The 16,389-nt window shown below is 44.2% G+C and overlaps 1 protein-coding gene across 2 annotated transcripts in view; it reads left to right on the forward strand.

Annotated features, from left to right (window-relative positions):
* Positions 1-11,689: 11,689 nt before the first annotated feature.
* Positions 11,690-16,389, forward strand: part of TLE4 (TLE family member 4, transcriptional corepressor) — a 100,054-nt gene continuing 95,354 nt past the window's right edge. For both annotated transcript variants that reach the window (XM_048930955.1, XM_048930956.1), the window contains exons 1-4: positions 11,690-11,860; positions 12,070-12,167; positions 12,738-12,801; positions 14,151-14,195. In XM_048930955.1, coding sequence (XP_048786912.1) covers positions 11,816-11,860; positions 12,070-12,167; positions 12,738-12,801; positions 14,151-14,195 — 252 coding nt within the window. In that variant the 5' untranslated portion in view covers positions 11,690-11,815. The remainder of the gene's footprint in view (positions 11,861-12,069; positions 12,168-12,737; positions 12,802-14,150; positions 14,196-16,389) is intronic.

Raw genomic sequence — 16,389 nt, forward strand, 5'->3', positions numbered from 1 at the left:
AAATCAAAACATTCAAATGAGATTAGTATTGGAAAAATAATATTCTCTTTTTAACTGTATGGTTAGGATAATAATAAAACCTGTTATTCCAAAAGACTGAAACAAATTTTATTCATTGTTGTAATACTGCACATTTATTTAAAAACAAACAAACAAACAAACAAAATGAAAATAGTCGTATCAAATGTAAATAATGCATTCCCAGAAACTAATCAGAAAGAAGTTGAAATTGCCTACAGAGCACTGAGTGATAGATAGTTAAATGCAGTAATTAAAAGGAACAGCTATTTTCAAATAAAGTTATTTCTATATCACAGATGTACAATGGTCTATAACTTCACCTACTAAATAGGAGACAAAGCAACACACAGTGCAAATGAATCACATGACCTATAACAATAAATATCAGGCTATTGCCTGGAATGGTGAATTGTTTTAAACGTTAAAAAAAAAAACCACCCACTTCTTACTATATATTACCTTATACTGCGTTAAATTACACCTCAGACTCTTATGGCTATGCAGAGATTCGTTTTTATGGAGATAAGCTCCCAAACACTTCAAAGTAAAAACCTTATTTTTCAGCTCTGAAATACAGATTACAAGCCTATTTTTGCAAGGCAATGCACACTGTTCAGCAGTGTCTTCTGTCAGTAACAGGCTTCTTACAGTTAGTTGAGACTGCTCTGTAAGTGTAAGAGGCAATGCATATTTCTACTTCCATTAATTATATACTGTACTACAAATGGTAACACAGGCATTAAAAAGTAGTGTAGAACAGGAGACGTATCTTCAGACATGTAAATCACAGTAGCCTTATTGCAGCTGACTGAGACACAATGGTTTATAACACTGTAGGATTTAGCCTTGCATTATTGGGTGATAGAAGTAACAAGAGTATGAGTCACACACACTAGCATTTGCAATGTTTAGATAACTAAACAGATATTAGTCAATGTTTAGATAAGTAAAGTACATGTGAGTATTGAGGGATCTTTTGCCCCAGATGGAAATCTAGGTCCACCACCACTTCCAGCTTGACTATATAGTCTTAAATAAGGAGATGATCTCAGCAAGTTTAAGAAAGATACCTAAATCATAAACCTATCAGTCTGGTAAAAGTCCAGCAAGTCATTTACGTATAAACTTAATTTCAACCTTGTGCCTAGCTCAACTGAATTGATAGCTTGAAGTGAAACAAATGCTTAAAGCATTTTATTGACTCAGTGGCAACAATTAGAACAGAGCTTCACAGGGATTCTTCTCAGACACAACAAATTTGTCGTTACTGTGAAACCAGAACTGGAACTGGTGTTGAAAAAACCCCAGCAATTCCACAAAAGCCAAGGGGAATGTGAATTTCATGTCTTTGTGGAGGTTCCAGGATTTACATGTACTAACCTTAAAGCTTCTTAACAAAACACATTTAATAATTTACAGATTCCACAGCCCAGCACAAATATTAATTACAGCAGGTCTTATCACACTTTCCTACAGCAAAACTGAAACTAAATTCTCTGAAGCAGCGAGCGGCAAAACTGTTAACACAGTCCTAATATGCGCTTTTTTTCCTACTTTGATTTTATATGTGTCTCAAAGAATTTGGGCTGAGGATATTATATTTTAGCTAATTAGTCCTGAACAGAGGAGCTGCAAAATTCCTTTTCATTCTTATTGGGTTTTTCCTTCCAAGGAGAGGGGCAGGTGACAAAATTCTGATGAATTTAAAAACATGGTATAAACCTATAGCTAAAGAATTCCTTAAAGGTGCAAGGATGAGCTAGAGACAGCACATAAACTCAATTTCCTACCCTCCCAGATCAGAGAACAGGAATATCTTGTTTGAGGAGGGTGGGGAGGACATCCCTTGGTGTAAGTATGCCCCTGTTCTTCTCCATTACAAGAACTGCATGCCAATTCTAATCTCTGCCTGTTCCAGGAGCTGCTACTCCTGAATTGTCACAGGTGCTGACATTTGCATGAAGATTGCAAGCACAAAAATTTTATAATATTCAAAAGCAGTCTAAACATCACAATCCAAAGCATTTATTTATGAGTTAATTAGCATCATGACATTTGACCTCTAAGCAAAACTATAGTCTGTAATTCAAAAGGTATCATTGGCACTCCTACAAAATCGATACCATGGATCTGTGAACAATGCCCTCTAATTCAGAATAGTATTCTTCCTAAAATTGTGCGCTGTTGTCCTTTAATTTTGAGGAAAAGAGAAAATTCTGAATTCGATCTAGTATTATCTTTCTGTTGTTTTCTTGCAATGAGAAATTATACAGCTTCATACATAATACCTGTTCAATAAATACAATAGTAAGAGGTCAGTGCAGAAAACAGGTACAGCATACTACAATAATATTGATATTTGTAGGTAGAAAGCTTTTATGAACTGTTTTCTGCTGAGTTACTCATAAGAGTCTCAAAGCCCCCTCCAGCTAAGGTTAATTTATTGTTTGTAATAGCGCATATGCCCTAACAATGTAAAGAGCATTTCCCACAGATCAGTTAATAAGATGCAGCACAGAAAAAGGGCCGATGAATCTGTTTGTTACAGTCTACTTAGTGAAGCTATGACTACAATACTCCAGTGCTGAAGTCAGTGAAAAGACACCAGCACAACACAATCCAAGGAAAATGCAGGCTGATACAGCACAAAAGATTCTTTGTTTAAGGGCAGCAGAAATTTCCAGCGACTATCTGTACAAAAATGCAAGATAGAAGAGAATGTAATTAAATAACAAAACAAACCCAATCTAAAAGAGAATCATTATAAACCAGGACAAGGACACTTTGTTTTTAAGTGCACACGATGAATTTTAAAGTCCTTTCTTCACAAGGGGCAATAAAGTGTTATGGAGGAGTGACACATTTGATGGATGGGTGGGTTCTGAAAAAACACATTATCAATTACTCGTTCTTGTTTGGCTCTGGTCCAGTAATTTTTATTTGAACAGGCCACATGCTAGCATGGGTTTGATTGCAGGAAGTGACTGACTGTTGTTAAAGGGGGGTGCTGTTTCATTGACTATATTCAGGTTTACTCAACCCCTCCTTTTTCTAATAAGGACTCTGCTACGGCATGCACTGTTTCAATTCTTACGGGAAGAAAAAAAAAAGTTTGTTTAGTAGTCTACTCCCTGTTTTGTTTTCAGCCACCTCCCATCCAGTTCAACCTAGTGTAACTTGCATGTTGTTTAGGAAACAGGAGATTTGATTGCTCAAGTTTATTTCCCAAATCAACTTTCTCATTGGTGTTCTGTCTTTTATACCAGTATTCATCTAAAGCAGCGTCATTAAACCTGAAATAAAGCTCACTTCACTTGAGCTACAAGCAATCAGAGAGTAAATCCCCATTCACTGTTACCTTAAGTAAACTTTCTGCCTTTGTGAGATTGCTTTATCAACAGGGATTAGTTATCAGAAGCAAAACTTCACTGTTTGCCTTTGAGACAGGTGTGGGTTAAAGAACTGCTGATACCTGAGTACTTGGTGTGAGGATGACTACACTATACCAGTTACACCAACAAAAACAGTCCTCCAAACAACAATCATTTTACCTTTACTTCCTGTAACTGTGGATTTTAAAGGTCTGCTCACCAGCCTCCAGCAAAGAGAATTTCACATCTGCACTCAAATTTCAACAAGAGCAGGCCTGTAACCCTTCCTACAAATGTACACATCTAGAACAGAGGACAGATATTCACCTCTTCCAGAACCCCTTTTGTCCCACTCCAGGAGATTTATAGCTGCTCTCCATCTCTGAAAACACTCTGGACTTTTCTATGATTTTCTCTGCTACAAGGGTAGAAAAGTATACAGCAGACAAGAAAGACAAGACTGAAATGTGGGGATATTATGATGCCAGGAGAAGTTAGCCTTCAGATCTCTGGACTCAGAGGAACAGGGAGAACAGAAAGTCAACCTCATTCTCACATGCTGCTTTGACACCATTGGATGACTTGACAGTTTTTTCACATCACCCTGAAATATGTGTATAATTCATAAAAGCCTAATGCTGACCATTTTTTTGGATGAAATGACTGCTGACACCACGCAAATTTACATGTCTTATTTAGGGTCGCTGTATGTCAATCCATTACACAGAAACAGCAGCAGAATGCATTCAGAGGTTCTCGAAATCCATTCACTATTTAAAATTTTCAGCGCTGAAATACACTAAAAGTTCAAAACTGTCTGCACTCTAGTAAGATAGCAGGACGTTTACACTGTGACTCACAAATGTATTTGAAACACTTTATTTCTATTATTTTAATTCTGAATAAAAACTAGAAAGGAATTATTCCTCCTGTTCCACAGGAATGAAATGTGTATTTTGAGTAAAACCTCAGTTGTTCATCAGATGAAAATGCACTGCTGCTGAATTACAGCTTTCCATTGTTTCAGAAGAATAAATACACACAGAAGCTTTTTTTTTTTTTTTTTTTTTTTTTTAATCATTCTCTGCTAAACACATTAATCTGCTACTAGATATGGCTATTAAAAGAGGTGTGTATATCTTAGTCATGTACGCTGCTCCTAAGGAAGTTCCAAAGACAATAAAACTGTTTCACAACACACAGTATCTAAACTTCTAATTCACATTGCTTGCTGAGTCTGCAGAACAGTAACAGCACGGAAGTCAACATCAGTATTATGACTGCAAATTAAAAGAGAAACGGCGTCCTTGTCCTTTCAGAGCAACAAGGAAATCTGCATTATATAATGTGAAAAAGAGAAGTTCAGAATCTTATTTATATTCTGAAACTTGGTTCAAAATGTTTTCATTAAATTCTACCCCAGAAAATATTTATGTGCTGCTCAGTTTATCCATATTTACAAAGCTAAGTAAATGTTAATATAGTCATACAAAAGCAATGAACTAATATTCTAGTATTGTCTATATAAGAAATGCAGAAAAAATCGCACCCACTGACATTCATGGACACCTGCTGAACGTTTTCAGAGATCAAACAGTGAGATGGTGGATGGTGTATTTCAGCAGTGGCGACAACAACAGTGGGTCAACTCACCAGTGCAGATTTTTACAAGAGTGGTGTGCAGGGTTTTGTTCATGGCTGGCAAAAATGCATAGCTAACAGTGGTGACAGTGTTTAGAAGTAGTGTTTTGTGGCCAAGAAATTGCTCTATCAAATATTGTTGTTATGCTCTTTATAACTGTTGCAGTTTCCATGGAAAGAAATAGGAGTCAACACTTTCAGAGCAACCTACATGATATTCTAGATGAATATTACGGTCATTTTTGATTACTGTTCTTTATTTTGATGTCTTTCAGTACAGCTCTCTGTATATTACTTAATGCATCTTTCAGTTGTAAAACTGAACTGGTTTATGTAGTTTTCTTGCATTAAAAGATATGTGGTTTGAAATAATTTCAGAATGTTTATTTCCAAACAGTGGTACTGTCTCTTTTATCAACATTGTGTGGGGGAAAAAAAATCCTTTTCAATATAGTATGTACTTTTTAAAAGCTAATGTTTTGAAAAAATGCAGAAGAGTATTCATTGCACCTGAGAAATCTTGAGTTAAGGACTTAAAGAATTATATTTATTCAGTACTTAATTGGTGTCAGAGGCTGAAAAGTGACTTTCATTAATGGTGTTGCGAGGGTTGGGGGAACTTCACCTGCGGGACCATGGAGCACATCTTCAGTTGCAAGAAAGCATGCTAAGTTCATTCTCCCTATCTTGAAATACTGTTAGCAGATTCTTAATGTTGTATTAAGCACTGAAACATGGTTAGAGAAGATGGCAAGCCACATTTTTATTAGGAAGTCATCACTTGTGGGATGGATAATTTTGTTCTTATCTTGGGGGTGAATGCATGCGGGGTTCTGTCATTTGAGTGGGTGACTTCTTCCTCACTGTAACTGTGATTTTGTCACTTAGCTCAGCTCATATATTTACCAGTGAAACAACGTGACTGATTATTTGGAAACCAAGAAAAAACTGGATCAAATGCTGAAAAGGAACCGATGGACTTTACTGAGATTAACAAGGGTTCTGGGAATAAAATACACTAAGAAATATTGTTGCATTCTTGTCAGGGTTGTAATTTTTACTTAGCTGAGATGTGATTGTGCGGTAACAGCGTCAAAATACTTTGTTTAGGGCCACCTTTCTCAGATGATGTCATATCATAATTGTTTTGTGTTTATTATAAGCATATTATAAGAATGTCGATACAAGTTAGGAGAACACAGCCTTGTGGATGCTCAAATACTGCAGGTGAGTCTTAAGTCTAAGCCAGTGCCTTACAGAAAGCAAGGGGTGAATAGGCAGTACTTTTACCTTGCTAATAAGGTGCAAGTGAAGCTTAACGATGCACAGCATTTTGCAAGAGTTCTATGAGTGAAGTGAGTTTATTTCCCAAAGAATTTGCCAGGGTTTGCCACAGGAAAAAAATAAAATCCTTACCGCTTATTCACATATTTCAATGAGAAAGGGAACATCACCCAGGAAAAAGTACTCTAATTTCAAGTATCTGCCTTAAACATTCTGCACTGCCTAAGTCTGCAAATCCAGTATATGACGGGCTCTAAAACACTATCTTTCCTGAAGATAAAACTTCTGTGAACTTTAACAGAGATTTTCCTGATCCCAAGTGAGTTTCTTGTGAGCTGAATAGCGTCATTGCACTGAGTCTGAATGAAATGGAACAAGCAAGCCTGCAGAAAAAAAAAACCCTCAACAAAGTAAGACCATGAATCCAAAAAATCATGATAGTACATACAGTATCATAAATTCTCCTAATGTGCTTATTAACTACAACATACCCCTAAGGTCAGTAACGACTAATTTAGAAAGTTGTCTACAGTGATCATTTTAAAACCATACTGAGACAAGGTCACTTGGTAGCGCTTGTAAAACAGAAGAATGCAAAACAGGTGTCATGCTGTCACATTCTTCTACCTGTACAACCTGGCTTAACACCATAATTAAAAGTTTTAAGCAGAGAGAACTTAGTGCCAATTCAACAGAAAATCTCCCTGCATTTATCTTTTTGAATGTTTGTTACAGAGTGAAGTTAAGTATACTAACGTAGGAATTAGTACAAGGCATTCTGAACTGACTGATTCATCAAAGAGTTTAACGCCTTTATTTTTGTGAATGTGTGTGTATGTGCATGTGTACTTGTGAGAACGCAGCTGATAAAGCACGGTGACCTAGTAGCACAGTTCCAAAATAAACTGTAATAAGTTGCAGTACTAGGCACAACTACAGTCAGCTACAGTCATTCCAAAGAGGAAATCTGTAGTATTACATAAAAATGGCCTCAGAATTGCAGTTGTTATTAAAGGTTCTCTGGCACTGTTAAGTCTTAGTATTAAAGCCATGGCTCAACAGCACAAAGATCACCAGAGAGTAGGTTAGAAAATTTAAGCTGGAAAATAGAACGTCTTTCTTACCTATCCTGTGAAATACACATAAACATACATAGACTCTGTTCTACTCAGTTTCGATCTTTGACTTTGTATGTAAATAAAAGCAGATCAGCTCTGAATTAATAGGACTGAAATAACTAGTTCATAGCAGAAAACAATGGATGAGATATTTTGCAACCCCAAATTAGTATGTGATATTTCATGAGGGTTTTTTACACCGGTTAAAACTCAACACACTTACTGTGCCTATAAAGCTGCCTAAATATTTCTTGCAGTTGATTCACTTATGAGAAATCTTTAGCAAGATGTGTAAAACATTGAAAAACTACTTTCTCTACTTGCTAAATAATAGTACAGGGTTATATAACCTACCATAAAAGATTTTTTTTTTAATAAAAGAAGGAAAAAACAAGTAACTTTAAATACAAAACCACCTATATTTAAAGATCCATCAAGGCTGTGTCAGAAGTGACAGAAGACAGGAAAATAGAATGACATTGACATTCCAATCTTAATTCACATCACTTAAAATTGGCAAGCACTTTCTCTTAAAGTTCTGAGTTTTGTGGCTCTTGCAGAACGTTGCAGAACTGTGCAAAACCCCACTGATCTGTTCCATAAAGTGTTAAGTATGCACATACATATTTTGCTAGAGCTGAGCAAACCTAGTTCTGCCCTTCCTTGAGTGACATAAATTCACTGAAGACTAATGGGCAAACGAGAGTGAACAGTGCTGAAGCTTATCTGAACATCACTGGCAAAGCGCCCTCCAAAAGAAAAGGGACTGCTTTGTCAGAAAAGCTGCATACGTTTGTCTGCTAAGGTGTTGAATACCTTTTCTTTCAGACCAGCAAATCTAAGACAGGGCTAAGAGAACAAAAAACCCTGCTGTTATTTTCAGAATTCAGTTTCTTCAGACAGAGTATTTATTTTATAACTGGACTAGTCCTTCTCCATCTTGAGGATCTGATCCTAAAATTACATGCTGAATCTGCTCATCGTATTTCCAGAGATGCATACAGCCCTGCAGAGCCCCATAACAGTTCTACTCTCGAGAAGCTTTTGAGCACCCGGGTGACAGGCATTTATAGACTGTGCAGTCATACTTCTGAAAGTCAAGACCTGCTTGGCGCACATGAACATCCTCCATTTCAGAGGAGATGAAAGAGCAGCAGTGACTAGTGAACAACACTCACAACCAAGCTTTTAAAAGTATTTTTTGGTGCAGGGAGCTTTAGATATAAGCAAAGCGTTCTTTTCACAATTAAGCAGGTGTTTTACCTCTGTATCTTCAGAAGATATTTAGAGACCTAATACCCACTGGAGCACCGATTATAATCCCTGCAAATGTGAACATTCCAGTGGAAATGAATTCTGTGACAAAGAAGAAGGGAGTATTTAAATGCTTAATGATGTATTTTTGGTCATAGAAAAACAAAATGTGGAAAGGATATATTTTGGTCCATTTCCTCAATGATTTATTATAGACAAAAATGGCTTCAGAATCACCCACCACAAAACACATAGTGGTCAGTTAGCAAGCACCATATTGGAAGCAGAGCCTGGTTACACACTCTAGTTCAAAACAGAAAGACGAGTCTCTGTCCTGCATCTCCTGAACCCTGGTGGAAGACAGATGCCATCACCACCTCCAACAGGTAGACAGATGCTGTCACCACTCTCACTCTGCTCCAGCACCCAGCGGCCCTGAGCACTGGACCAGCCTTCAGAGGTTGGGTGAGCAAAGTAGAACCATCATGGAATGTTCCGTCAAGACCTTGGGCTGCTCCACAGCTGCAGGCCTCATCCAGGGCACCAGGAATGGTAAAGAGATTCTGCTACAGAAAAGATAGCTATGTGTAATTTAGCTACCATTATTAGAGCATTAATTGCCGACTGAAAGTTTTGAGACTACAGATTTGGAATACAGGCATTGAGAATGACGTGACTAAACCGCATCTATTTTGTATGCAGGTTTAAACTCCTGCTCATCAGGAATACAAACTGCTTGAAGGCAAATTCAAGCATGACAGGTGCAGACAGGGAAAAATTCCGAGCCTATCGCTCGCATGTGCATTAGTGCATGGCATTGTCTGCAATGGGGCTTGGCAGAAAGCTGCCAAGGGGTCCTTTTAGGACACAGCACCACTCGGCACAGCATCGTTGTTCTCTGGGAAATGAGGCTCCCCTGTTGCAGTGTCTGAGTGCTGAGATGTGATGGACGGCGCCAGGGGCACATTTCCTGAGGCCTGCAGCCCACAGAAGGTGATGAGACCACGGCCAAGCTGTTCCTCAGATCCAGATGCAGTCCTTCTCACAGGTATTTTATAGACACTCTTATTGTACCTGCAAAACCCTGGCCCTTGGATCCAGCAATCCTTTGCCCATTGGATACTGACAGAAAATGCCCTCTCTGAATGCCAACATATCTTCAGAATGTATCGTGTAAAGGTCAGATCTTTAAGCCTCACTCTTGAGAGAAGCTGAGAATAACATCCTTTCACCGGAGCCACTTCCAAGAGCAGCTTTTGTCCCTTAAGTATAGCCGGCAGGAAGAAGACTTAAATTATGTCACGTTCGGCAACTACAAACATGACGCATCTCCGCCTGCCGCGGCCACGTTGCGGGGTAGAGGAGAAAAACAAGACGGCGGCGAGCAGCGCGTGACGCGAGACCACGGTATCTGACAGCACTCTGTCCGCGCGGTAACCCGCCGAACGCGGGACAGAGGCCTTCGCCAGTCCCGCACCACTTGAGGCTGCCGCACCAGCCCCGCGGGAGGGCAGCACCACCCGCCTCAGCCCGGCGCGGAGCTCCGCGGCCCCGGCAATTCCGCGATCGGTGCGCGCCGCCCGCCCGGCGGGGGTCGCCCTCACCGCCCTCAGGCGCCGCCGTCCCCCGTTAGCGCGCGGCCCTCTCGGCGGGCACGGTCAGGCGGCCGCCGCCGAGTTGGGCGGGGGCAGGGCCGCCCCTCCCGCACCCCCACCTCCACCCCACAACTCCCCGGTCCCCACTCCCGCCGCGCCGCCACCCCGCGCGCAGGACGCGGCGGGAGCAGCAGCGCGGCAGCCGACACCAGCCCACGTTACTTTGATTGACAGCTGAACAAATGTTTCCCCTGTTCGAACGCCGGCGCTATGGAACGGCGGCGATCTCAAAGCTCCGCCTCAGGCGGCGGGGAAACAGAAGAGGAGAAGCCCGGGCTGCCGCCTGATTGGTCGCGGGCCCGCGAGGCGTCAGGTTCCCACGTGGGGACCACCCCCCCCCCCGCCCTCTATCTCAGGGCCCCTGTGCTCATTTGTCAGCGGCGAAATGATGGGCATTAATACAGAACAGCGATTAACGCGAGGGCGCCGCTGATTGGTCGCCGGCGACGCCCTTCGTGGGCAGAGCGAAGAGGGGGGCGAGCGAGGGGGGCGGGAAGCGCCGCGGTGCCCGACGGGAGGGGAAGTCCGGCGGGCGGAGGCGCGCGCGCGAGGGGCGGGGAGGCCGCCTCCCGAGAGGACTACGGCTCCCAGGGTGCCCCGCGGGCGGTGGCCTTCCGGCCGCTGTGAATATGTATCAGAATGTTAATGACGAGGCGCTGCTAAATTTGGTCAAAGGAGTCACCTCGGCAGAGCGTGCGGTGGGAGCGGCGAGGAGCGGTGGCGCCGGGCGCAGGGCAGGGCTGGGCAGGGCAGTGTGGGCCGGGCCGGGCCGGGCCGGGCCGGGCCGGGCCGGGCACGGCGCTCTGTACGCGCTGCTGCCGCTTCCCGGAGTTTGGACAGGCGGAGGAGAACCAGAAATCAAAATACAAATAAAACAGCGCGGACCGTACCGTCTTCGTCCTCTCTCTCTCTCTTTTTAATTTTTTAATTTTTCTCTTTTTTTTTTTTTTTTTTTTTTTTTTTTTTTTTTTTTTTTAAATCTTGTTTTTAACCGATCCTCCCGAGCGGAGCCCCGCGATGCGGTAGCGGCAGGAGCGGCCCCCGCGCCTCGGCCCCGCGGCAGCGCCGCCCCGCTCCGCCCCGCCCGGCGCCGCTGCCCCGCCGCCGGCACTAAAAGTTTGCGGGAGGCTGAGAACTGCGAACGGGGACCTTCGGCGCAGCGCCCCCGGCCCAGGGGCTCTCCCTGCTTGCCTCCTCCTCCTCTTCGTGCTCCTCCTCTCCCTCCGGAGCGCTCGAAGCGGCGGTGCTCGGGGAGAGCCGCTCGGCGCCGCCCGCCCCCAGGGGATGTGGCAGCGGCCCCCGGGCCCCGGGGACGCCGCCGCCGCCGCGCCTCGCTACCGCTGCCGCTGCCGCCCGGGGTGCCCCGCCAGCCCCGGGGCGGCGGGGCCGGGGCGCCCCTTGTTGTCGCAGCGCCCTAGCGCTGAGCGCTGAGCCCTGAGCGCGGCCGCCAGCGCCCCCCGAAGCGGCGTGGATGATCCGCGACCTGAGCAAGATGTACCCGCAGACCCGGCACCCGGTGAGTGCGGCGCGGCCCGCCGAGTTGGAGCCATTTTCTTATTGTTGTCCGCCGCCGCCGCCCCGAGTTGCTGCCCCGCGCGGCCCTCCCGGGTCCCGGCGGGCGGCACCCCCGCTCCCCGAAACCCCCGAGGCCATGTCGGAGAGCACGGGGCCGGGGGGCGCGGAGCGACCGAGGGGCGGCGGAACGACTGTGTCGCTTGCTTGCAGGCTCCGCACCAGCCAGCGCAGCCCTTTAAATTCACCATCTCCGAGTCCTGCGATCGGATTAAGGAGGAGTTCCAGTTTCTGCAGGCGCAGTACCACAGGTAACGCTGCCCGGCGCCTGCCGTGGGGTGGCCGTGCTGTCCTTCGTCTGTGCCTTCTCGGGTGGGCGCAGGGAGCGGCCGGGCCCTGCCCCTCTCGCGCCGCACCGAAGCTGTCCGTGCCCCGCGCTGCCCCGCAGCAGCTCGCTGCCCTTCTGCCACCCGGCAATGTAAACCCCCCGACGAAAGCGCGGTAACTTTTGTGTCCTCGGCGCGTGGATGTACTTTTGCTCCGAACGAAGCGGAAGGTGTTCATAAAACTCGTGGAAACAAAAACTTCCCAAACCAAACCGCGGGTTTGTTCTCTGACTCCTCAGGCTTACCGCCATAGGTGCGAGACTGTGTGCGGTGCTTTCCCTGTCTCTTTTCGTCCGGGAACAGCTGCACGGGAGTGAGGAGGGTTTTTTCTCTTTCGGGAGGGACCGCGGATCTCCCCTCGGAGCCCTGGGCAGGAGCCGGGACTTACCTCTGTCTGTCTGCACGTGGGGAAGCGCTGGGAAGGGGAGACCCCGAGTGTGGGGGGGTATTGGTTGGCGTGATGAAGCACCCATGCTTTTCTTGTGTCTTGCACAGTTTAAAGCTAGAATGTGAGAAGCTGGCCAGCGAGAAGACAGAGATGCAGCGGCATTATGTCATGGTAAGTGAGCTGCAGAGCAGTTAGAGCATCTGTGAGCGCGGTGTGCTGAGACCGAGATGCACTCAGGTTGCTGGAGGCGAGCAGAGAGATGACAGCGAGTGCTGCTGCTGTGAGGCTGCATCAGTGCTCCCATCGCTAGTTCTTGGTTCAGGGCTTGTAACTTCTTTGCAGCAGCCATACTCTGTGCAAAATCTGCCGCTTAATGTCCCGAGCAACGGAGGACGTGTCCTCACCATGCTGGCACATCCCTTGCAACTCCAGCAGTGCTTCTGGGGATTAATGTGGTTATTCCTGCTGGTTTCCCTCTGCTGTCATAAAGTGCTCTGGGGTAATGCTTTTATTTCTATCCCCCCCCCCCCCCCCTACTGTGTTCAGAGTTGTGTAGGTATATCTGTGGCCCAAAGCCTCCTACCTTAGAAGAGCTGTTGTTCCTGTGCTGCTGTGCATTGCTCTACTGAACTGGGAATGGTGGGGCTTTGAGTGTGAGGAGTTTCTTAGAGGGCTATGGACTGTGTGGCCAAGTGAGGCGCGCAGGAAAATGTCTCCCTGCACATAATTGCATGATGGATTGTGTTGACTCTGAGGAGCCTGTGCTGCCCGCTACCTTGTACATCTACAAAGGATTAGCTGCTTTCTATATGTGCCTGACAAATAACACCCCAGTATCCACAAAAAAAGAGTAAATAACCTTGAAAAATTCTTAACCAGGACCACAGGCATATGTTAAGGCTTGCATTTGTCTTTTTCATGCTTGATTTGCTTAAGTCCTGAGTATGGTGTGCCACTGAGCTGCACGCTGACCCTACTCCCTGTGATGGGGGATGTCGGAGTGGCATGTCTGCCTGACTCTCTGGCCGATGTGCTTCTGCCTTCTTTTCATCCCTGCCATCCAGTCACAGCTTTTTTGTGTTTTTAATTTAAAATATCGAATAACTGTTCGGTGAGTTGTCTGCTGATTTATACGTCTGTCTGGCTTCAGGCACTTCGGGCTTTTTTTTTTTTTGGCATCTTTCATGTGTGCTAGGGAATAAAATCTTGAGCGTTTTCTATGTGCTTTTCTGCTTCTAATCTGTAACTCTGGCTGTGATTACTTTTCGTGATTTTTTTGTTATCTGTTTTTTTTTGCTTGTTCTATAGCCATCCTTTGTAGATTTGCCAAGAAGTGACACAGATAAAATAAAAAGCAAGAAAAATGGGCAACTGCGACATGCTGTCAAATTCCAGGAGCTCTCCTGGCTAGTAAACATTTCTGGGTCTCTGTCTTTGTACGGATGATGTCTGAGTCAGAGCAAATTTTGGAATGGCTGTTATAAATTGTAAGGTCTAACAGTCGTTTTCTTCTTTCTTAGTATTATGAGATGTCCTATGGGCTGAATATAGAAATGCATAAACAGGTAGGTAAATATTTTGCTTTGTGTAAGAACGCTCACTGTAATTTCTCCCATCAGCCTTAACCAGATGTCTGTTATGTGCAAGTTGCCTTAATTGCATGCTGAAGTGTGCAGGAAATTTTGTGTGCTCCTTGCTGGCCCAGACACCCCCTGTGTTTGGCTATATGGAGCACATTGTGTACAGGGGTAAGACGGGCGCAACCCTGAGTCACCTTGGCCTTGTGCTGCTGGGGCCGCCTTTTTGGAGTGATAGCTGTATTGTGAATGCATATCGGGTGTCAAGGGACATGTGTTTGGGTGTGGAAAGGGCTCATTCTCAGTTAACTGGGGCTGTTTTAAGCTGGAGCTACAGCGGCAATCAGTGTGCAGCCATGTTGCTGTCTCCCTCAGGTTGCCTACCAGCACCCTTCTCAAAAAGCAAGTGTCTCAGCACGTCAAACACGAAAGGGTAAAGGAGCTTTCCAGAAGGGTGATGTTTCGCTTGGTTCTATGCCTTGAAGTCTAGCACTTAGGCTGAGATTAGCAGGAGATTACTGGTATGGAGCATGGCAGTGTAAATCAGAATTTCTTATTCAGTAATGTGTGTTTTTAACCTTCTCTGGAGGAGAATGAATTAAACATCTGACCTCTTTTCCAGCGAGAGAACTTTTAATATGGTGGAGTTTAATACTGACAACTCATTTTAGCAAACGGTTGAGCAGTTCACCCATGTTGCTGGAAAGGGTGAATGACAGAAATAAATGGTTGAATGGGAGAAGAAACACCGTCTGACAATTGGCTTGTATGTGTTCCTAATCTGAGTAGTGGATGTGGAACTTCTCTGGGTTGTGGAAATAGAATTCCTTTATCTCAGTGAGAACAAACTGAATTCAGATTTTTTTTTTTCATGTTTGTTATATTTTGTGTCCCGTTAGCACTCCAGTACTTCCAGTGCTGATGAAGGCCATTGATGTTAGATGGTAGGCTAGTACAAAGGCAGAGGGTTTTCTGTCCTTGGAGTGGTTTGCCTGTGACGCTGCAGAGCTCTGGAAGCCCTGCATAGACCTGTGGAGCGTGAGTGCAATGCCTGGCTTGCAGCCAGGCCCTGTAATGCTGTGGGGTGGAAGATGTAGGGTGGCGGAACAGCTGGGCTGTCTAGGTCCTGTCTGAAAAGCAGAGTTGGTGTCATGCACAAGAGCAATTCACCCAGTCCAGAGTCTCTGCAGGCCACCTACGTGGTGTATTCTTACTTGCGTTTGAGAGCGGCTATTGCAGTTAGACTTGTTTATATTTCTGGGTGCTTTGTACGTACAGCAATTAGTTGTATGTAGACTTAAACTAACCATGCAAAATGATGTGGGACAGTATTGGCTTGCAAGTAAAATGTGTAATTAGTTTGTTTGACGTAGGGGAAACTCACTTAAAACTGATTTTAATTTTTAATTTCTAAATGCTTCAGAAATTGTGTATGATTACGGCAATGGAGATGTCAATGATATTCTGAAAAAAAATTAAGTCCCTAGCTTCAGCTAAATATGAGGATGACAAAGAACCCAAGTTTTAATTAAACACCCTTTTCCAGTACTGCTCAGTCTGTTCGAATTAGTAGTTCAAGTAGTCTACTCTCATGCAAAACACTTAAATATTTTGTCAGATGTTGATTCAAATCAGCTGCGGCTATGAAACTCATTTGCTATCATTCCTAAATCTGATATTCGTTTGTATCTTAGTGTCTCCTCTGCTCTTCCCACAGTGCTTTTTTCCCTTTCTGCTCTTGCTACTGCAAATGCAACATATTTCCCATTTTGCTTTGTGATGGCAGCGTGGGGGCCCAATTTTGTATATATAGGGAGTTGATTGTTTCATTTGATGTGCGTGAATCTTTTTTAAATTCCACTTTAAATTCCCTTTTCTTCCTCTCAGATCTTTGAATTTTCCTCGCCTGAAATTGAGCGATTCACTCTTCTTTTTTTCTTCTTCTATTCCTCTTTCCCCCCCCAGCTTTCTAAATTCAATCATATCAAAAATCCTGAGGGCAGTTTATCACATTATGAAATACAGACAGCCCTGCAAACCACCTACTTATTATATTTTCTTCCTTTTTTTTTTCTTTTTTTTTTTTCACTTTAGCACAGAGGCATATCTGTCTTTATTTGTTTTTGTGGGCAGACAGCTTTGGTTCCTCTTAGGTTCTTTCCAGATGTACTGCTGGATGCCC

Source organism: Lagopus muta, chromosome Z, assembly GCF_023343835.1.
Source record: "Lagopus muta isolate bLagMut1 chromosome Z, bLagMut1 primary, whole genome shotgun sequence".
In the NCBI taxonomy this organism is placed as follows: domain Eukaryota; kingdom Metazoa; phylum Chordata; class Aves; order Galliformes; family Phasianidae; genus Lagopus; species Lagopus muta.